General features: G+C 34.5%; 1 protein-coding gene across 1 annotated transcript; it reads left to right on the top strand.

The window, feature by feature from the left end:
• Positions 1 to 1,190: 1,190 nt before the first annotated feature.
• On the top strand, positions 1,191 to 22,462 carry LOC135270973 (UDP-glucuronosyltransferase 2B7-like). Its single transcript, XM_064367601.1, has 6 exons — positions 1,191 to 1,971; positions 3,259 to 3,407; positions 5,808 to 5,939; positions 10,185 to 10,272; positions 11,462 to 11,681; positions 19,913 to 22,462. Exons 1-6 carry the CDS (start codon positions 1,251 to 1,253, stop codon positions 20,190 to 20,192), a joined length of 1,590 nt encoding a protein of 529 aa, XP_064223671.1. The 5' UTR covers positions 1,191 to 1,250; the 3' UTR covers positions 20,193 to 22,462.
• Positions 22,463 to 22,729: the final 267 nt, after the last annotated feature.

The following is a 22,729-nucleotide window of genomic DNA, read 5'->3' as shown; positions in this document are numbered from 1 at the left end:
ATCTTGCATGATGGTTGTAAGAATCAACAACTATATGTTATATAATAAATTAAGGTTTAAAATATTATGTTACATAAAAGAAGCCAGGCATCGTAGCCTTGTAGTATAGTTTGAATTCAGATAGTGTGATGCCTCTAGCTTTGTTATTTTTGCTTAGAATTGTCTTGGCTATGTGGGCTCTTTTTTGGTTCCATATGAAATTTAAAGTAGTTTTTTTTTTTTCAATTATGTATAAGAAAATCAATGGTAGCTTGATGGGGATAGCATTGAACCTATAAATTACTTTGGGCAGTATGGCCATTTTACAATATTGATTCTTCCTAACCATGAGCATGGAATGGTTTCTCATCTGGTTGTATCGTCTCTTATTTCCTTGAGCAGTGGTTTGTAGTTCTACTTGAAGAGGTCCTTCACATCCCTTGTAAGTTTTATTCCAAGGTATTTTATACTACAAGCCTACAGTAACAAAAATAGCATGGTACAGGTACCAAAACAGATATATAGACCAATGGAACAGAATAGATGCCTCAGAAATAACGTCACACATCTATCCAAACAGCTAATATCCAGAATGTACAAAGAACTTAAACAAATTTACAATAAGAAAACAAACAGCCTCATCAAAAAGTGGATGAAGGGTATGAACAGACATTTCTGAAAAGAAGAAATTTATGCAGTCAACAAACATTTCTCAAGAATCTAAAACTAGAGATACCATTTGACCCAGCAATCCCATTACTGGGTATACACCCAAAGGATTATAAATCATTCTACTGTAAGGACACATACACACATATGTTTATTGCTGCACTGTTCACAGTAGCAAATACCTGGAACCAGTCCAAATGCCCATCAATGATAGACTGGATAAAGAAAATGTGGCACATATATTTCGTGGATTGCAATGCAGCAATAAGAAAAGGATGAGTTCATATCCTTTGCAGGGACATGACTGAAGCTGGAAACCATTGTTCTCAGCAAGCTAACACAAGAACAGAAAACCAAACACCACATGTTCTCATTCGTAAGTGGGAATTGAACAATGAGAACACACGGACACAGGGAGGGGAACATCACATACTGGGCCGCCTTGCCATCCACATGCTCAGGCTGTTGATTTGATGGTAATGTATGTACTTTGAACTACAGGGGTTACATTTTAACTTCTTGACTAATTTATCTTTGGATACAACCATGAGAAATGACAGAAAGGAACAGCAATTGGAAAACAAGCATTGCATTGTCCCAGGATGTCTGTGAAATGGACTTCAGTACTTCTGCTAATACAACTGAGCTTTTACTTTGGCTCTGGACATTGTGGAAATGTGCTGGTGTGGGCTCCAGATTTCAGCCATTGGATGAATATGAAGACCATTCTGAATGAGCTTGTTCAGAGAGGACATGAGGTCACTGTATTGGCAAAGTCAGCTTCCATTCTTGTTGACCCCAACAATCCATCCACTCTTAAACTTGAAGTTTTTCCTACATCTTTAACTAAAACTGAGTTGGACAATATCATCATTCAACAGGTTAAGAGATGGTCAGACCTTCCGAAAGATAATTTTTGGTCATATTTTTCACAAGTACAAGAAATGGCGTGGATATTTAGTGATATATATAGAAATGTCTGTAAAGATTTAGTCTCAAATAAGAAATTAATGAAAAAACTACAAGAGTCAAGATTTGATGTCATTTTTGCAGATGCTATTTTTCCCGGTGGTGAGCTGCTGGCTGAGCTACTAAACATACCCTTTGTGTACAGTCTCAGCTCCTCTCTTGGCTACACTCTGGAAAAGCATGGTGGAGGATTTCTTTTCCCACCTTCCTACGTACCTGTTGTTATATCAGAATTAAGTGATCAAATGACTTTCATGGAGAGGGTAAAAAATATGATTTATACGCTTTATTTTGACTTTTGGTTCCAACTCTTTGATATGAAGAAGTGGGATCAGTTTTACAGTGAAGTTCTAGGTAAGAAATTTTTCCAGTTGGTATCATTAAGATCTAACTTGTTTGTGTCTTTGAAGCAGAACTTATGTAAAGACATAAAGTTAGGGTAGTGGGGTTTTTGGTAAGTGAATTTATGAAATGAAAATACAAGACAATCTATCAATCTCACAAATATTATAGAAAAGCTTAAATTATAGAATCAGTTAAAACCTTGTGACTATCATTCATATGCAGGAAATCATAAACCTATATATTAGTGCACCTAAGACTTTAAGTAATTACACATCTGTTTTACTATACATTGTTTTACATTGTAGAAACTATAAAATCCATCAAATAACATCCTACTGAATGCATAGGTTTAGAATGAATAGTTACTCATTTTTCTACAACTATCTGTATAATTGCAGAAATTGTTCTTCCTTGTAAACGACAGGTTTTCTTATTTAGAAATTAAAAGATGTTCCCATGTTACCAGAAGATACCTTCACAGTTGAAAAAAATAATGTCTGTATCTCAGATGCAAAAATCAATAAGGGCAAATTGAAGTTTCTAATGTTTCTATACTCCTTCATTAAAGAATTGGAAATCATTCATTTAAAGTCCAACCATTTCGTTAAAGTGTGAAGGTTGTTATATCTTTATAGTTTTTTTGAAACTATGTCTCTTTATTAAAAAATATGAGATAGATTAAGGTTGAGTACAAATCTGTATTTCAATAGTTTTATAAAAATTTCTATCTATAATTTATAAATAAATTTACTTAAAAATAATATTATTAAGATCTTAGCTTGAATCCAAAGGATTGGTTGGTACAAGGAGTTCAGCCATAATCTCAAAGTAGTCCACAGTTCAGTTGCAGAACCAAAGATAAAAGAATTAGCTTAATAAGTTATATAAACTAGACTATTTCTTAGAAAATTATTTTTACAGGTAGAGTAGAATTAATTGAATATGGAGTTCAAAGAGTTGTCTAAATGTCTGTATGCTACTATTGCAACTTTAAAGAGAAAATAAATTGATGTTTAATTCTCTATGGCTTATTTTAATAATTGTTTATTATTGTGAGTAATCTGATCTGACATTAGAGATGTAGCTTACTTCACAATTCTCCTACCAGTTTGTCTTTCTTATAAATACACAAGGGTAAAATATATGATACTTAAAATAAATTATGCCTATATATATATTTTTCAAAGCACAGACACTTTGCCTATATTTTTGCCTACATTATTCTAACCCTTTCAGAAAATGACTTAAAGTAATTATCTTGTGTAATCCACCTTTTCTTTTCTTTATTACTATCAGGAAGACCCACTACATTATTTGAGACAATGAGGAAAGCTGACATATGGCTTATTCGGAAGTCCTGGAATTTTCAATTTCCTTACCCACTCTTACCAAATATTGACTATGTTGGAGGACTCCACTGCAAACCTGCCAACCCTCTACCTAAGGCAAACAAACTGTTGTTGGTTTTACTTTGTTGGCTTTGAATTTTCTGTAGAAATGATTCTATAGTCTTCATTCAAAGTGTTTGACTTACACTGAAAGAAAGATGGGAAGTGGGTGGGGTAAAGCAGATACCAATTAGAAACTCAGGTAAATGTTGATACTATCACAAATATGGGAGTTTCAAAAATATTACAAATAGAGAGGAACACTAAGGAGAGTTTGAAAATAGGGTTGGTTAAATTAAAGTCTTGATTATGCACACCTAAGAAGGTATTGGTCATTCATTCAAAGAATATTTATAAAGGGATTATCACAAGATGCAGGTAAGTGCAGAATTTTCAAAGAAGAAAAATAGACACAGTTTCTGTCCCACATACCTTACATTCTGCTTTGAAATGTGGAATATAAGCAAGCAATAAAAATTATATAAAACAATTGTCTCAAGGAAAAACCCAATGCGAAGAAAGCATTAGTGGAGATAATAGAAAGTATCCTGAAATTACAGATTAGTAAGATGAAAGCTGAACAATATGCAGGAATAGGTAAAAGAATGACATGGTCAGGCCTGTTTTCAAGTCTCCAAGTTCAGCTTTCAGGGAGCAACTAAGAATCAGATGATGCTGAGAGGCAAATTAGATCCGGACAACTATCAGGAGTTGGAATATTTATTAAGCACATTGAAAAACTACTAAAAGAGTTAAGAAATAAAGATATATGAAAAGATTTTCTTTTTAAAGAAATTCTTCCAAGATATTCAATGGATTAAATTGCAGAAGGGCCAGACTGTTAAGAGCTGACCATTCAAGAAATTTTGATTCAGGTAGCAGATGATGGAAAAGTGGACTAGAATGTTGATAGAGATAATTATGCCTACATTTACAAAACTAGTACCAACTTTATTTTGTGTTGTGTGGAAAAAATACTAACGTGGACAAGATACTTAAAATGCTTCTGGCATATAGTCAGGGACTCAGAAATATTAATTTTGCAATTATGGTTATTTTGTTGTTAGTAATACTACTAATTACTTAACATCTGTAAATCACTTGAGATATTCATTTAATAGAACCAGATTGTTTAGCACATCAACATTATATTCTCTTGCAAAGTCATAGATGACAGATATCTTGTGGACCTTATTAAAAGTAGACATACCAGTTTTGGCAGTAAGACTAGCTAGCTGAAATTGTAAGATTTTACCGTAAGTAATAAGGATCTTCACCAGTATTCCAGCTTAAAACACCTCCTCAACAATATAAATGTGTGCCTTTAATATTTGCAGGCAAACCCAGTGTTCATCGGATCTTCCTAAAGCATTTTAATCATTCTGCATTCAGATCCCGGAGGTTTACATATTAGAGCATAAACAAATTCTATTAGAGCAGGTGATTTTTGCCTTATGACAAGCAGCTCAGCAAAGCTTCCTGGGGGAACTCATCTCAACATCATAGCTTCCTGACAGAGAAGAACAGAGAACATGAACAATGCATCTATAACAAAGACCAAATAATTTCAACCACTTGTATCTGAATAGTGCCTTTAGTTACAATATGGAAAAAAAACTCCGTCAGCATATAAGATCATATTCTTTATGAAGGAACACCGGAACCTCATATATTTTGAATTAATATCACACTTTTAAGACATATGTACAATGTAATCTCTGATGGTAGTTTGTATATCTGTGGAATCAGTGGTGATATCCCCTTTATCATTTTTTATTGCATCTATTCAATTCTTTTCTCTTTTCTCATTAGCCTGGCTAGCAGTCTGTCTGTTTTTTTGATCTTTTTAAAAAAACAGCTCCTGGATTTATTGATTTTTTTGAAGTTTTTTTTTTTGTGTATCTCCTTAAGTTCTGTTCTGAGCTTAGTTACTTCCTGTCTTCTGCTAGGTTTTGAATTTTTTTTATCTTGCTCCTCTAGCTCTTTCAATTTTGATGATACGGTGTCAATTTTAAATCTTTCGTTGCTTCTCATGTGGGCATTTAGTGCTATAAATTTCCCTCTAGACACTGCTTTAAACAAACTAGCAAATCTGGAGTTACTACATTTTAGTCATGTAACTACATCATATCCAAGTTACATTATACTCATGGGGTATAATATTTTTTAACATTGTCTCCCTGACTACAATGTAATAGCTCCATTTCTCTTCTCCCTTACACATATGCACACACATACATCTATACATAGACATATTTACAGAAATATCCTCAACAGAGTCCGTGTATCTTATATTTACAACTTGCAAAGAAACTGAGTGAGTCAGTTAAAAAATATTTACTCGAAAAATTCCTGAAAATACTTGATTTTCTCTCTTTAGTAATTTGGACCAATTCTTTCAGTGGTACCTGCTGTGTTGATAGTCTTTTGTAACTGGACAAATTCTTTTTTTCACAGGAAATGGAAGAGTTTGTCCAGAGCTCTGGAGAAAATGGCGTTGTGGTGTTTTCTCTGGGGTCAATGGTCAGTAACATGACAGAAGAAAGGGCCAACGTAATTGCATCAGCCCTTGCCAAGATCCCACAAAAGGTAAGATAAAGTGCCTTCGTGGTTTGGAAACCACTGAAAAAGGCTGTTAAAGTTTTAAATAACCAGTTTTAGAAAATTCTGACAAATGTGAAGCTGGCCAAAAGTTAGAAAATGAGAATGAGGATACTCCTGGAGAAATTGTGATAACTTAGAAAATGGTGGTTGCATTTTAAAAAACGGTTTTAAGTATGAACACTTCCCTATGTAAATACGCTGACAGTAAATTGTATGGAGAATGGTATTTAAAATGTGGAGACTTTTCACCTCCTTTCCTATAAAATGTTGAATTGTATATGTGATCTACAGAGAAAGAATATTAAAGAGTAGATTGAACTCTTTATACTCAAATACAGCCTTAAATATGCTTATATAGCATCCACTGACAGAAGTAATGCTTGTGCGTCAGTCTTATGGGTTGCATGTGGCCCTGGGGATGTAACATTCTTGGTATGCACGAGTGGTTCCTACTAACCTCTGGGAACTCAGTACTCCGTAAGTATCCACAAAAGGGAATTGAGACCCACAGTTATTTTTAATTTCTGATATTAACAGTCATGCAAACTGCTGAATTTAACTCAACATATTTCAGGTAACTAAAAATGGGGCTTAATGTAGTCTTTAGAATGACTTTGAGGTCTTTTCAACTAAAAATATATATCCAGAACTCTGTCCTTGTAGAAATACAAGTAAGACTTATGATAATTTGCCTTCAAAACAATTTTCCTAACTCAGCAGTGCACGATGAGTAAAGAATACTTGACTGACTCTTGGGCCGCCTCTATTACTTATTGTACTCTGGAAGTTCTTGGTGAATGTTTACAATTATCGGATGTTGTATTTCTATTTGTACTTTACATCAAATGCTTATATGAAATATGTGACAACAAATAGAGAAGACTGGCTCTGTTAGCAATTATGCAATATATAATCTATTTAAGGATCTGTGGTAAGACAACATGATCAAATGTCACTAATTTAGGAATAATAACTGCCACCTGTGGGGAGTAGGATAAAAGGAGAATGAATTCCAATCCTATGATTAAAAGGGTAAACTATAGACTCTACCTCAGTACATTTCAGAATCTAGAAGTTTTACATTTATAAAGACTATGCCTGGAAGGTGTGGCTAATGTATTTTACTCCAACATAAGGAGCAAACTTTTTAACTATATAAATCAATATTTCTGTATGGTTAGTTTTTAACAATTTTTAAAATAAACTTTATGGATATGACAAATTAAAAAAGAAACTTCCTGACTAAAAAACCTGTTGGGGAAACACTATCTCAGCTATTAGTTCAAAATAAAAAAATATACATGGAAGATGCAAAAATGAAACAGAGAGTGTTTTTCATTGATAATAAATTTGGTATTAATAGTATAATCAGGAATACATTTATGTAAGAAATATAGGTGAAGTTTTGGTATTATCATGATATTGAGGTCAGGTAAGAGATATCACCACATTCTGCCCCTGTCATTTGACCCTTTTGTTTAAGGATTCCTGAGGGCACTTGTACACGCTACAGATGTTAGAAAAAGTTACATTTTAATGAGTAACTTCACGAGCACAATAACAATAGCAGGGTTTTCAAAAAATCTGACATACATCATGCAGTTTAGGCTAGCCATGTAATCCAGCCTCTTGTACTTACTGTACATTTTGGAATTGGCCTATTGTCACTTTTAGGGAAGTATTGAGAGAAAGAACAGCCTAGGCCAACAGACAACTAGTCCAAGTACCTACACAGCCAGATAAATTTAGGGAAAGAGGAAAAGCAGCCTGATCTGCTGGACTGCGCCCAGCCAATGTCTGAAGCAGGAAGATGAAAGAGAGAGGGTGGAGACAGATCCTGCCCTGAAGATGGACCCTGTGCAGTATAAAATGTGGCTCCACGAGGACTCTGCACTGTCAGATTAACAACTGCTCCAAATGGAGGCAGCAGAAGGAAATATAGGAAGAAGTCAAACAGAAAGAAACCAGGCAGGGGAACAGGTTCAGATGCCTCCTCCATAACATACAGTAGGTATTTATTTTCTTCTAGAGAGAATAACCAGTGACCTTTGTGTATTTGTCAATTAGTTTTTAATTTCCCATCTGATAAAGCTTTCTTGTAATGACCTCTTCTAACTTTTTCCTGAAACCTGAGTTACTTTAGCACTGATGTAGCAAATAGAAGTTAAACACTGTAAATTCTTGTTCTGCTTATGAGGATTTCTTGGGAGTTTCAAAATTGGCAACTTTTTTTCTTTTCTTTCTTTCTTTTTTTTTTTTTTGAGACAGAGTTTCGCTCTTGTTACCAAGGCTGGAGTGCAATGTTGCTATCTCGGCTCACCGCAACCTCCGCCTCATGGATTCAGGCAATTCTCCTGTCTCAGCCTCCTGAGTAGCTGGGATTACAGGCACACCTGTAATCCCAGCACTTTGGGAGGCCGAGGCGGGTGGATCACGAGGTCAAGAGATCGAGATCATCCTTGTCAACATGGTGAAACCCCGTCTCTACTAAAAATACAAAAAATTAGCTGGGCAAAATTAGCAAATTAAACATAAAAAGGTCTTGGCTGTAGAAGAACATATTAATCACTGTCGTCAGGCTTTGTAGTACATTCTCTAAGTGTTAATAATCATTGACCAAATTCAGCAAAATACAATTTTGAGTTTATTCAACAGCTGCATTTTTATTTATAATGCCAACAGTTTCCTCATTTCTATGAAAAAAAGAAAAAAAAAAAAACAAATTAGCAATACTGATAATACTCTGAATTTGTGTCAAGAATTGTCACTTGAAATTTTTCTTGGAAGTAGTGCTTGATAATTTTTAATTCCAATTAAGTCACATGTACTACCTTTACAGCAATAATTTATTTCTTATAAGTTGCTTATTTTATGGACCTGCTATTTTGTCGATCAAAGGACAACAGGCTGTAATATAATAACCTACAGACAAGTAGCTATATGTGAACTATTTCCCATATTACTCAAAAAGAAATCAATACATTAAAATTAAATTTGGAAGATGAAAACTAATATAAAATACATAAAACAAAATACACATATTGGTCATTACTAAATTGTTACTGCTTTTTTACACTAGAATTATAATGACTACCTATAAATGTTTAAACAGTGTTTTATTTTCATTTTTTTAAAAATGAAATTAATTTAACTTTTATTTTTAACTTTTATTTTAAGTTTAAGGGTACATATACTGGTTTTTTACATAGGCAATTTTGTGTTATGAGAGTTTGTTGTACTGATTGTTTCATGAGCCAGTTATTAAGACTGATATTCATCAATTATATTTGCTGATCCTCTCTGTCCTCCCATCCTCCACCCTCTAATACAACCTCTAATAGACGGTGATGTTCCCATCTATATATCCACATGTTCTGATCTTTCAGCTTCCATTTATAAGTAAGAACATGCCATGCTTGGATTTCCATTCACATGTTAGTTTACTAAGGATGATGGTCTCTAGCTCTATTCATATCCCTGAAAACACAGAATTTTCTTCTTTTTTATGGCTGCATAATATTCTGTATTGTATATGTACCATATTTTATTTATGTAGTCCATAATTGATGGGCATTTATGTTCGTTCCATGTCCTTGCTCTTGTGAATAGTACTGCAATTAACAAACGTGTTCACAGGTTTTATAAAAGAACAACTTATAGTCCTTTGGTCACATACCCAGGAATGGAATTTCTGGGTTTCATGGTATTTTTGCCTCTAGGTTTTTGAAGAATCACCACACTGTCTTCCACAATGGTTGAACTAACTTACACTTCAACCAGCAAAGTATAAGCATTCCTTTTCTATACAACCTCAGCGGCATCATGATATTTTTTGAGTTGTAATAATAGCCATCCTGACTGGTGTGAGATGCTGTCTCATTACCTTTTTGATTCGCATTTCTCTAATGATCTGCGATGTTAAGCTTTTTTGTCATATGATGGTTGGCTGCACGTAGGTCTTCTTTTAAAAAGTGTAACAGTTTTTAAAATACTTGAACTTTTCATTGATAGTCTAATATTTCTATGGTATTGCTTTGTTGTAAAATCATGATTTCCTTATACACCAACTATAGAAGTTAAATGAAATGTGGGTATTCTATTTACATCAGTCTTTGAGTAGTTCTTATTTACTAACATCCCTTGATCTCATTCCCACTCATTTTACTGTTTTAACATTCTATAACTTTTGAGTTCCACTCATGGAATAAGATATTTTCTTTACTGTAACAGGTTCTGTGGAGATTTGATGGTAATAAGCCAGATGCCTTAGGTCCCAATACTCGACTGTACAAGTGGATACCCCAGAATGACCTTCTAGGTAAGACTCTGGTAGACAATACTGGTGACTATGGTGAATAATACAGGACTCTGGTGAAGAAATACTAGTACTAATACTGAATATATTAGTAACAGTACATTAGAGTGTCAATATTTCATCACAAAACAAGCTTATTAAATATTTGTTATGGAAAAACAAAATGGAACTTCTTTCTATTTATTTTCCAGTCCTAGGGGGAAAAGAATAAGCTATAACTGTTGGAATCTTATAGACTCACTTTCTTTATGGTCAGAATCAGATGAAATCTTTATTTCAGGTGTTATTATATCTCACAGTATTTTTCTTTTTTTGAGACAGAGTCTCACTCTGTCGCCAGGCGCCAGACTGGAGTGCAGTGGCACAATCATGGCTCACTGCAACTTCCGCCTCCCAAGTTCAAGCAATTCTCCTACCTCAGCCTCCCGAGTAGCTGGGACTACAGGCACACACCAGCACGCCCAGCTAATTTTCGTATTTTTAGTAGAGACAGGGTTTCACCATGTTGGCCAGGATGGTCTCGATCTCTTGACCTCGTGATCTGCCCACCTCAGCCTCCCAAAGTACTGGGATTACAGGCTTGAACCACTGCACCCGGCCCTCACAGTATTTTTCAGTGCTTTCTGGGCTGTCTTTATCTCTTATTTCTACATTACACCTGATTTTCCTCTCCTGCAGTGTTATTTCAAATATCACTAAAAATAATAGCTGTTCTATCACCAGTGACTGCATTTTCTGGAGGATTAAATTCCTAATCTTAATCATAAAGTGATGACACGTTTTATGATGAAGTGTGACCTATCTTTTCTCAATCCTAGCACCACCACCAACCCACTGCCTGCTGCCTTGTACACTACACATATCACACTCTATGACTACACTTAAAACAACACTTTATTTCATGCCAATCTTTTGGTTTTGTTCTTTTTTGCACATTTTTTAAAAACTACAATGCACTTTTTCATTAGTCCAACTGGAAATCTTGTATTAATTTTTGCAGTCTGAAATCACACAAACTATATAGTGTTCCCTCACATATACAGCACAAGTATGTTTTTTCCTCTGAACTCTGAAAAGCAATATCAAATTAGTTCAATGTGTTATCTAGAAAACACCGTCACTTTCAGAGCCTTTCATTGTGCATCTTATTTTCTTCCTATGAATAATTTTGTTAAATTTCGTTCAATCCCAGGTCATCCAAAAACCAGAGCTTTTATAACTCATGGTGGAGCCAATGGCATCTACGAGGCAATCTACCATGGGATCCCTATGGTGGGCATTCCGTTGTTTGCGGATCAACCTGATAACATTGCTCACATGAAGGCCAGGGGTGCAGCCGTTACAGTGGACTTCAACACAATGTCGAGTACAGACTTGCTGAATGCACTGAAGACAGTAATTAATGATCCTTTGTGAGTATAACAATATTTTCCACTAGGTGGTATTTATAGATAGCTTCTTTTGTTAGTAGTGAGTGTCAGTTTCATCCTTTTTATGAGACTAATTTTGAAAGAATTTAAATGATATAACAAACCTGAAATCTCCTTTTATTTTTTATCAGTTATTTGAAAGTTGTATTTGAACCCCATATATCCAATGGGTAACTAGTTAGGGGAACAATTTTCTAAACAAAAATACTTTTAAACTGTTATAGATAACATAAAAAATACATTTCTTAAAAAACTGACATAATGCAATCTTACTAGAAAGGATGAATAAAGGAAATAATATAAAATATTTTAACTAAATATCTAAAATGTCTCAGTATATAACTACTTGCAGAAAAATTAATTTTTATTATTGTAATTATTCTAACAGACTTGAAAATGAGATTTAATTTTGATAGCATAAAACCCATATATTTATGGTATAAAATCCAAGTAGATCTAGTGTGTTTAAGAATCATGAAGCCTTCACCATTAAATGATTTTAGAACATTTTCGTCAACAAAAAGGAAACTGCAATAACCCAGAAGTCACTGCACATGGCCGCTTAACCCTAGTCTAATACCAATTGGTTTTCTTTCTCTATAGATTATTCTCTCTAGATATTTCATATAAATGAAATCATACAGTTTAGGATGCTGTGTAAATGGCATTTCACCTGGCCTAATTTTTTGTTGTTTTTTATGATTTTTAGTTTTATTCATGTCGTTGTGTGCTTTAATACTTCAGTTCTCTTTACAGCAGTATAGTATTTCATAGTATGGATATGTCACATTTTATTTGTTTACTTATTAGTTCATTGGCTTTTTGATTGTTTCTAATTGTAACCATTATGAACATTGCTACACATATTTTGCATAAACATGTTTTCCTTTCTTTTGGGTTGATACTATCAGTGGAATTGCTGGCTCATGTGGGAACTGTGTGGTTATGAAGAATGGTTAAACTGTTTTCCAAAGTACTTCCATTCATCACCATCACCAGCAGTACAACATGGTTTCAGTTCTTCCACAATGTTGCCAAATCTGTTTGTCTTTTTGTCACAACCTTCTTAGTGGGTGTAAAATGATCTCTCAACCTGGTCTTGGATTGCATTTTCATTAAGGATAAAGATGTCGAGAATTTCTATATGTGCTTACTAATCATTCATATATTTTCTTTCTTTTTTTTAACTGCAAAACTGAAATTTTATTTATTTATTTATTTTTTGTTGTATTTGGGCTCTGGGGTACATGTGCATGTCCTACATCCTGCAGGATTGTTGCATAGGTACATACATGCCATGGTGGTTTGCTGTCTCCGTCCCAGCCCTCCGTCACCCACATCAGGCATTTCTTCCACTGTTATCCCTCCTTATCATCCCTACCCCCGCACTACTGTCCCCCACTCCCTTCCCCTCCACCGCCCGCAGTTAGCCCTGTGAGTCTTGTTCCCTTCCCTGTGCCCAAGTGATCTCATTGCTCATTATCCACCTATGAGTGAAAACATGTGGTGTTTTGTTCTCTGTTCTTGTGTCAGTTTGCTGAGAATGATGGTTTCTAAGTTCATCCATGTCTCTACAAAGGACAAAAACTCATTGTTTTTTATGGCTGCATAGTATTCCATGGTGTATATGTGCCACATTTTTTGTTGTTGTTCACATATTTTCTTTGAGAAAATGTCTATTCCAATCCTTGGAACATTTTTAGACTTTGCTATTTGTCTTATTATTAAGTTTTAATAACTATTTATATATTATGAGTAAATCAGATATATAATTTTTAAATATTTTCTTCCATTTTGAGTGCACTAACATTTTACTTTTATGATGATTGTCTTTGAAACCCCAAAAATTTAATTTTAAATTAAATTTTGATAATTTATTTTCTTCACACCCCAAAGATAAGAATGTGCAAAATGCCTCACACAGTCCAGCTACGATCAATTCAGCATTTATAACCACTATCAATAATGTTTTTTAAAAGGAAGTTTTCATCTAAAGGAATACTTTAAAAATACTTTATCACAACGAAAATAGAAGGATAGCTAATAATTAAATAATACCTTTAAATAAAATGAGAAATAATTGAAAAGAGACATAAACCAGCTTGGACAAATAGAAAATAAATATAAAATAAGTGGTAGATTTAAATGTAATTATACAAATACTTTCACTCAATCTAAACAGTAAAAAAAAAAGCAAATATAGAATAAGGACATAAAACATTTGAAGAATGCAATTAACAAATAGAATCTTAAAACTTAAAATAATACACACACATGCACACATATACATACACAATACACATATGTATTATATCTATACATATATGTGTATATATATCAACTTGAAGACATATTTTCCTAGAGTATGTTTAATAGTTAATAGTTATCTGAAGTGAAGTGGTGGGCCATAAATAAAGACTTAATAAATATAAAAAGATTCAATATTATTAAGACTATATGGTCCAGCCATAGAGGAAGTAAGGGAGGTTATAAAAATGATAAATAAAATATCTTTAAATTTTGGAAATTAAAATAATACCCTTGAAAAAAAATTAAAGTCAAGAAGTAAATCAATTATGCATGCACTTTTATCTCAGCAATTCTACTCTCAATTATATACCTAACAGCTATGTATAAATATATAAATCTAATCCTAAATAGAAGAATGCTTATGACAGAATTAACAATAGTGTCCAAAAACTGCTAGCAACCCAAATGTCAATTAATCATAAAATGAAGACATAATCTGTGCTTTATTAATCAACAAAATACTATATGGCAATGGAATTACACAACTGCTACATTAAAAAAAAAAAACACGAATGAGTACATATTATATACTTCAATCAAATAAACAAGCAAAACTAATGTATGGTATTTGAAGTCAGCATAATGCTTAATTGAAGGTCAAAAGTAGTGACTAAATGGTTCAGAAAAGGAGAGTTATTCTAGGCAGGATGTGATATCCTATACCATGATCTGAGCAGTAGGTAAATTGGTATCTTCAAGATAATGCTCAAGATGATCTTACAGTTTTTAGCTATTCACTTAGTATATGTATATTTTATATTTAACATTTACATATTTATTTTATGAGTTATATAATGTATTTTTAAATTCTAGGAATCGAATAGCCAAATAAGTGCAGAACATAGAGAAAATCCTAGAGGTTCCATCATAGTGTGGCCAGCAAAAGCCTCTCTTAGAGGGAACACTTCGAGGGAAGCCTCAAAAAGGGAGAGAACGGTGCCTTTGGTTATAGCAAGAAAGAGTTCCCCAAGAGCAGGAAAAAGCTGACAAAATGTGTAAGGTGCTAAAATGAGAACAGCTTTGGGAACTTAAAGAAAAATAGAAGGCCAATCTAGAAGAGAGTGTGTAGGGGGAAAGTGTTAAGAAAAGAGCTTGGCAGTGTCTAACAATGTGGGGTTCCATAGACCAAATAACCAACTTGGATTTTATTATTAAAATGAGAAGCCAGGCAAAACTCTTAATCAGGGAAATATCCAAATCTGACCTTTAACTCAAAAGATCATTCTGGTTACTGGGTGGGAAACACTAGGAGACAAAAGAGTAGAGTAGAAGCAAAGTGACTATCTATGAGGGATGTCACTCACCATGACACAATTCCTTTTTAGGAACTTAGAGGTGATAACTCTCATGTTGCATTTTCACAATCTTTCTTACAGCACTTAAAATGGCTCATAATGTTGAGCACATTCTCATATGCCTGTTTGAGAACTAAGAGTGTAATTGGATTGTTCATAACACAAAAGATAAATGCTTAAAAAAACAAATATCTTATTTGCCATGATGTGATTATTTCACATTGTATCAAAGCATCTCATGTACCCCATAAATATATACACTTACTACATACCCATTAAAAGTTAAAATTTAAAAAGTAAAAAATTTAAAAAGGCTTATACTTTCTCTGCTTGAAAGAAATTAATTTTCTCACCTGACCTTCCATTTCTAATTTAAAAATATGTGTCAGCTCCTTCAAGTCATTTATGTTCTTCTCTATGCTGGTTATTCCAGTTAGCATTTCAATAGCTGAATTGATCAAGTCCGAGAAAGAGTATCAGAGATTGAAGATCAACTCAATGAAATAAAGTGATGAGGTACGATTAGAGAAAAAAGAGTTTAAAGATATGAACAAAGGCTCCAAGAAATATGGGATTATGTGAAAAGACCAAATCTATGTTTGATTGGTGTACCTGAAAGTGACGGGGAGAATGAAACCAATTTGGAAAGCACTTTTCAGGATATTACCCAGGAGTATTCCTAACATAGCAAGGAAGGCCAACATTCAAATTCAGGAAATACAGAGAACACCACAAAAATATTCCTTGAGAAGAGCAACCCCAAGGCACATACTCGTCAGATTCACCAGGGTTGAAATGAAGGGAAAAATGCTAAGGGCAGCCAGAGAGAAAGGTCGGGTTAACCCACAAAAGGAAGCCCATCAGACTCACAGTGGATCTCTCAGCAGAAACCCTACAAACCAGAAGAGAGTGGGGGTCAATATTCAACATCGCTAAAAAAAGAATTTTCAAACCCGAATTTCATATCCAGCCAAAAAAGCTTTATAAGCAAAGGAGAAATAAAATGCTTTACAGACAAGCAACTGTTGAGATTTCATCACCATCAGGCCTGCCTTACAAGAGCTCCTGAAGGAAGCACTAAAAATGGAAAGAAACAACCAGTACCAGCCACTGCAAAAACATACCAAATTGTAAAGACCATCATCATTATGAAGAAACGGTGTCAACTAATGGGCAATACAACCAGCTGGTATCAAAGTGGTAGGATCAAATTCACACATAACAATATTAATCTTAAATGGAAATGGGCTAAATGCCCCAATCAAAAGATACAGACTGGCAAATTAGTTAAAAAGTCAAGACCCATCAGTGTGCTGTATTCAGGAGACCCATCTCATGTGCAAAAACACACATAGGCTCAAAAGAAAAGGATGGAGGAAATTTACCAAGCAAATGGAGAGCAAAAAAAGCAGGAGTGACAATCCTCATCTCTGATAAAACAGACTTTAAATCAAGAAAGATCAAAAGACACAAAAAAGGGCATTACATAATGGTAAAGGGATCAATGCAACAAGAAGAGCTAACTATTCTTTTCTTTTTTTGAGCAATTTAAAATATATATTTATTACATATAGATTTATAGAAACAAGATACCATTAATATCGATTCAATGAAACATTTTAGAAACTGTGTTATAGTAACAGTACTTTGACATGCATGCATATTACATTTTTCAGTGTCCAAGACAATTAGCATCTTATAACCTATTTTCTTAGGCAGCCAGCATTCACAAAACTTTTTTTTGCCTGTAAGTGATAGGTATTTCTATTTAGCTGTAAATTATTTCATAATTGTAAAACTGGATATTAATTATCTGCAAAAGCAATGGATGCCACATTCTGTGAATATTAAATGTGCTGAGAAATTTAAATTTGATAATCCTTGCTTTGAAACTTTTTTCTTTTTTTTTTTTAATTGCGTTTTAGGTTTTGGGGTACATGTGAAGAACATGCAAGATTGTTGCATAGGTGCATATGTGGCAGTGTGATTTGCTGCCTTCCTCCCCTTCACCTATATCTGGCATTTCTCCCCATGCTATCTCTCCCCAACTCCCCACCCCCCGCTGTCCCTCCCCTATTTCCCCCCAACTGACCCCAGGATGTAGTGCTCCCCTCCCTGTGTCCATGTGTTCTCATTGTTAAACAACCACCTATGAGCGAGAACATGCAGCGTTTGATTTTGTGTTCTTGTGTCAGTTTGCTGAGAATGATGGTTTCCAGGTTCATCCATGTCCCTACAAAGGACATGAACTCATCATTTTTGATGGCTGCCTAATATTCCATGGTGTATATGTGCCACATTTTCCCTGTCCAGTCTACCATCAATGGGCATTTGGGTTGGTTCCAGGTCTTTGCTATCGTGAACTGTGCTGCAATGAACATTTATGTGCATGTGTCCTTATAGTAGAATGATTTATAATCCTTTGGATATATACCCAGTAATAGGATTGCTGGGTCAAATGGAATTTCTATTTCTACGTCCTTGAGGAATTGCCAAACTGTCTTCCACAATGGTTGAACTAATTTACACTCCCACCAACAGTGTAAAAGTGTTCCTATTTCTCCACATCCTCTCCAGCATCGGTTGTCTCCAGATTTTTTAATGATCGCCATTCTAACTGGCGTGAGATGGTATCTCAATGTAGTTTTGATTTGCATTTCTCTCATGACCAGTGATGATGAGCATTATTTTATATGTTTGTTGGCCTCGTATATGTTTTCTTTTGTAAAGTGTCTGTTCATATCCTTCGCCCATTTTTTAATGGGCTTGTTTCTTTTTTTCTTGTAAATCTGTTTTAGTTCTTTGTAAATTCTAGATATCAGCCCTTCGTCAGATGGGTAAACTGCAAAAATTTTTTCCCATTATGTTGGTTGCCGATTCACTCTAATGACTGTTTCTTTTGCTGTGCAGAAGCTATGGAGTTTGATTAGGTCCCATTTGTCTATTTTGGCTTTTGTTGCCAATGCTTTTGGTGTTTGGATCATGAAGTCCTTGCCTATGCCTATGTCCTGAATGGTTTTGCCTAGATTTTCTTCTAGGGTTTTATGGTGTTGGGTTTTATGTTTAAGTCTTTAATCCATCTGGAGTTAATTTTAGTGTAAGGTGTCAGGAAGGGGTCCAGTATCATACTGAATGGGCAAAAACTGGAAGCATTCCCTTTGAAATCTGACACCAGACAAGGATGCCCTCTCTCACCACTCCTATTCAATATAGTACTTGAAGTTCTAGCCAGAGCAATCGGGCAAGAAAAAGAATCATCACATGGTCTTCCACAATGGTTGAACTAGTTTACACTCCCACTGACAATGTAAAAGTGTTCCTATTTCTCCACATCCTCTCCAGCATCTGTTGTCTCCATATGTTTTAATGGTTGCCATTCTAACTGGCATGAGATGGTATCTCAATGTGGTTTTGATTTGCCTTTCTCTAATGACCAGTGATGATGAGCATTTTTTCACATGTTTATTGGTCTCATATATGTCTTCTTTTTAAAAGTGTCTGCTCATTTCCTTTTCCCACTTTTGGATTTCATTGCAGCACTGTTTAAATAGCAAAGACCTGGAACCAACTCAAATGCCCATCAATGATAGACTGAACAAAGAAAATGTTGCACATATACACCATGAAATACTCTCCCACCATAAAAAAAACAATGAGTTTGTGTCCTTTGTAGGGACATGGATGAATCTGGAAACGATCAGTCTCAGCAAACTGACACAAAAACAGAAAATCAAACACTGCATGTTCTCACTCATAGGCAGGTGTTGAACAATGAGAGCACAGGAAGGAGAGCATCACACACTGGGGTCTGTTGCGGGGGCTTGGAGAGTTACGGCAGGGGATGGGGATGTTGGGGAGGTATAACTTGGGAAGAAATGCCAAATATAGGTGAGGGAGGGAAGGAGGCAGCAAACCAACTTGCCATGTAAGTACCTATGCAACAACCCTGCATGATCTGCACGTGTACCCCAGAACGTAAAGTTCAAGAAAACAAAAAACAAAAACAAAGCAGAAACATCATGCTACCTGACTTCAAACTATACTACAAGGCTACAGTAATCAAAACAGCATAGTCATGGTACTGATACCAAAACAGAGATATAGACCATTGGAACCGAACAGAGGCCTCAGAAGTAACACTCATAAGTGAGAGTTGAACAATGAAATCACATGAATACAGAGAGGGGAACATCACACACTGGGGCCTGTCAGGTGGTGGTAGGTTAGGGGAGAGATACAAGGGGTTGGGAGGATTGGGTAGGGATAGCATTAAGAGAAATACCTAATGTGGATGATGGGGTGATAGATGCAGCAAACCACCAAGGCACATGTATATCTATGTATACTATGTAACAATCCTGCACAATCTGCACATGTAACACAGAACTTAAAGTATAATAAATAATTTTTAAAAATATTAGTTAATGAGAAAGGTCCAATTTAAAAGCCAAACTTTCTATGATGACTCTAATTAAAATACACAAAGTATATGTTAATTCTTTAATATTTACTTTGAATCATTTGACACTTTAAAATCTTTCATGGACTTGATGTACACAGGCAAATTAACTTACTTTCAGTGTTGGTATCTTTATTTTTATCCCTCAGATATAAAGAGAATATTATGAAATTATCAAAAATTCAACATGATCAACCAGTGAAGCCCCTGGATCGAGCAGTCTTCTGGATTGAGTTTGTCATGCGCCACAAAGGAGCCAAACACCTTCGGGTTGCAGCCCACGACCTCACCTGGTTCCAGTACCACTCTTTGGATGTGATTGGGTTCCTCCTGGCCTGCATGGCAGCTGTGGTATTCATCATCACAAAATGTTGTCTGTTTTGTTTCTGGAAGTTTGCTAGAACAGGAAAGAAGGGAAAAAAGGATTAGTTATAGCTAAAGCTTGAGCTGGAAATCCTGATAGATGGGACTACTTCAGTTTATCCCAGCAAGAAAGATTGTGATGCAAGATTTTTTCCTCCCTGTGACAAGAAAAAATATTTTCAAAACCTACTTTGTCAAGTACAAATTTGTTTTTCAGAAGTTTACCAACCAGTTAATGGTTAGAAATATTTTGTGTCAATGAAGAAAACACTAGGAAAAATACGAAAACAATATGAAGCCATATAACATATAAGCTCATATTGAAGTTTCTAGCACTTATATTGAAATTTGTTGTTCTAGTTCACAGGTTACAGGAAAAAAAATTTCTTTGGCTTAACTATATTACACACGTTGTACATAAACACAAGAACATTAAGAAGTCCACTGACAATATCAGTACTGTTTTGCACATACTCAAAATATTTTGGCTTCATTTTGAACAGGATTTTGTTGTTTTAACTGTTGCTAATGAAACTATTAAATTGTTAATTTGTATGAAAAGTCTCTTGTCCTTTTGATAATTTGAGATGAGTAGTGTTGCTTGGTTTTTATGATGAATAGTGTTGCTTGGCATGTAGCTTTATTGTCACAAACGTTTTTTAAATTCATAGCAAAATGTTTACTATTTTAGTGTTTATGTCATTTCTCAGTGGAAATTATGTGAAATTAGAAATATAGAAACTCTTACCTACTTCCTTCTGTAGCATTCAACTATTTTACAACATCTTTGGTTTCATGAGCCAATTCTATTTTTTCTAGATGTTTAAAAATATTCACCTGGTTGATTTTATTCTAACATTTTTAATTACTTCAATAGTTATTTGGGAACAGGTGGTATTTGATTAGATGGATAAGTTCTTTCGTGGTAACTTTTGAGAATTTGATGCATGCATCACGTGAGCAGTGCACACTGCACTCAGTGTGTAGTCTTGTATCCCTCACCCACCTCCAACCTTCCCCTCTAAATCCTGAGATCCATTATATCATTCTCATGCCTTTTCATCCTCATAGCTTAGCTCCCACTTGTAAGTCAGAACGTACAATCGGTTTTTTATTCCTAAATTACGGCACTTAGAATAATGCTCTCTCACACTCCATACAAGTTGCTCTTAATGCCATTATTTTGTTTCTTTTATGGCTTAGTAGTATTTCATGGTGTTTATATCTAGTATGCATAAATGCGTATATGTATGAATATGCATATGTGCATATATGTATATGTTTTCGTATCCACCTGTTGATTGGTTGATGGGCATTTAGACTGCTTCCATATAATTTAAATTGTGAACTGTGCTGTTGTAAATATGTATGTGCATGGCTCTTTTTTAATATAAAGACATTTTGCTCTTGGAAGATACACAGTAGTGGGACTTCTGGATCAAATGGTATTTCTACTTTCAGTTCTTATAGTTATATTCATACAGTTTTCCATAGTAGTTTTACTAGTTTACATTCTCACAGCAGCATAAAAGTGTTCCCTTTATACCACATCCATGCCAACATTGTATTATTTTGGGATTTTTAACTTATGGTCATTCTTGCAGGAGTATAGTGGTATTGTATTGTGGTTTTGATTTGTATTCCCTGATAATTAGTGAAGTTGAGCATTTTTTCATATATGTTGGCCATTTACATATCTCTTTTTAAGAATTATCTATTCATGACCATAGCCTACTTTTTGATGGGGCAATTTGTTTTTCTCTTGTGGATTTTTTTTTTTTTAGTTCTTTATAGATGCTGACATTTGTTCTTTGTCAGATGCATAGTTTATGGATATTTTTCACTACTCTGTGAGTTGTCTGTTTATGCAGCTGATGATTTCTTTTGCCAGCTGAGCTTTTAAGTTTAATTAAATCACAACTATTTATCTTTGTTTTAGTTGCATTTGCTTTTGAATTTTTGCTCATAAGGTTTTTGCCCAACCCAATATCTAGAAGAGTTTTTCCAATGTTATCTTCTAGAATTTTTATTGTTTCAGGTATTAGATTTAATTATTTGATCCATTGTGAGTTGATTTTTTTATAAGGCGAGAGACGAGGATGCAGTTTCATTCTTCTACCTGTGAATTGCCAATTATGCCAGTCCCGTTTGTTGAATAGAGTGTCATTTCCCCATTTTATGTTTTTACTTGGTTTGTCAAAGATCAATTGGGTGTGAATATTTGACTTTATTTCTGGATTCTCTATTCTGTTCCATTGATCTACGTGCCTGTTTTCAGGCCAGTACCATGTTGCTTTTGTAACTATAGCTTTCTAATATAGTTTGAAGTTGGGTAATGTGATGCCTCCGGATTTGTTATTTTTTTCTTAATCTTTCTTTGGTTATGCACGTTTCAAAGCTGAGAATCAAATTAAGAATGCATCCATTTTCACAATAGCTGCAAAAAAGGAAAAAAAAAAATACTTAGGAATATTCCCAACCAAGAACATGAAAGACCTCTACAAAGAAAACTACAAAACACAACTGAAAAAATCATAGATGAAACAAACAAATTGAAATACATCCCATGCTCATGGGTGGGTACAATCAATTTTGTGAAAATG

The sequence above is a fragment of the Aotus nancymaae genome, unplaced genomic scaffold (assembly GCF_030222135.1).
Source record: "Aotus nancymaae isolate 86718 unplaced genomic scaffold, 86718_ANA_hifiasm-v0.15.2.pri h1tg000006l, whole genome shotgun sequence".
In the NCBI taxonomy this organism is placed as follows: Eukaryota; Metazoa; Chordata; class Mammalia; order Primates; family Aotidae; genus Aotus; species Aotus nancymaae.
This window is presented reverse-complemented; position numbering and strand designations above follow the sequence as displayed.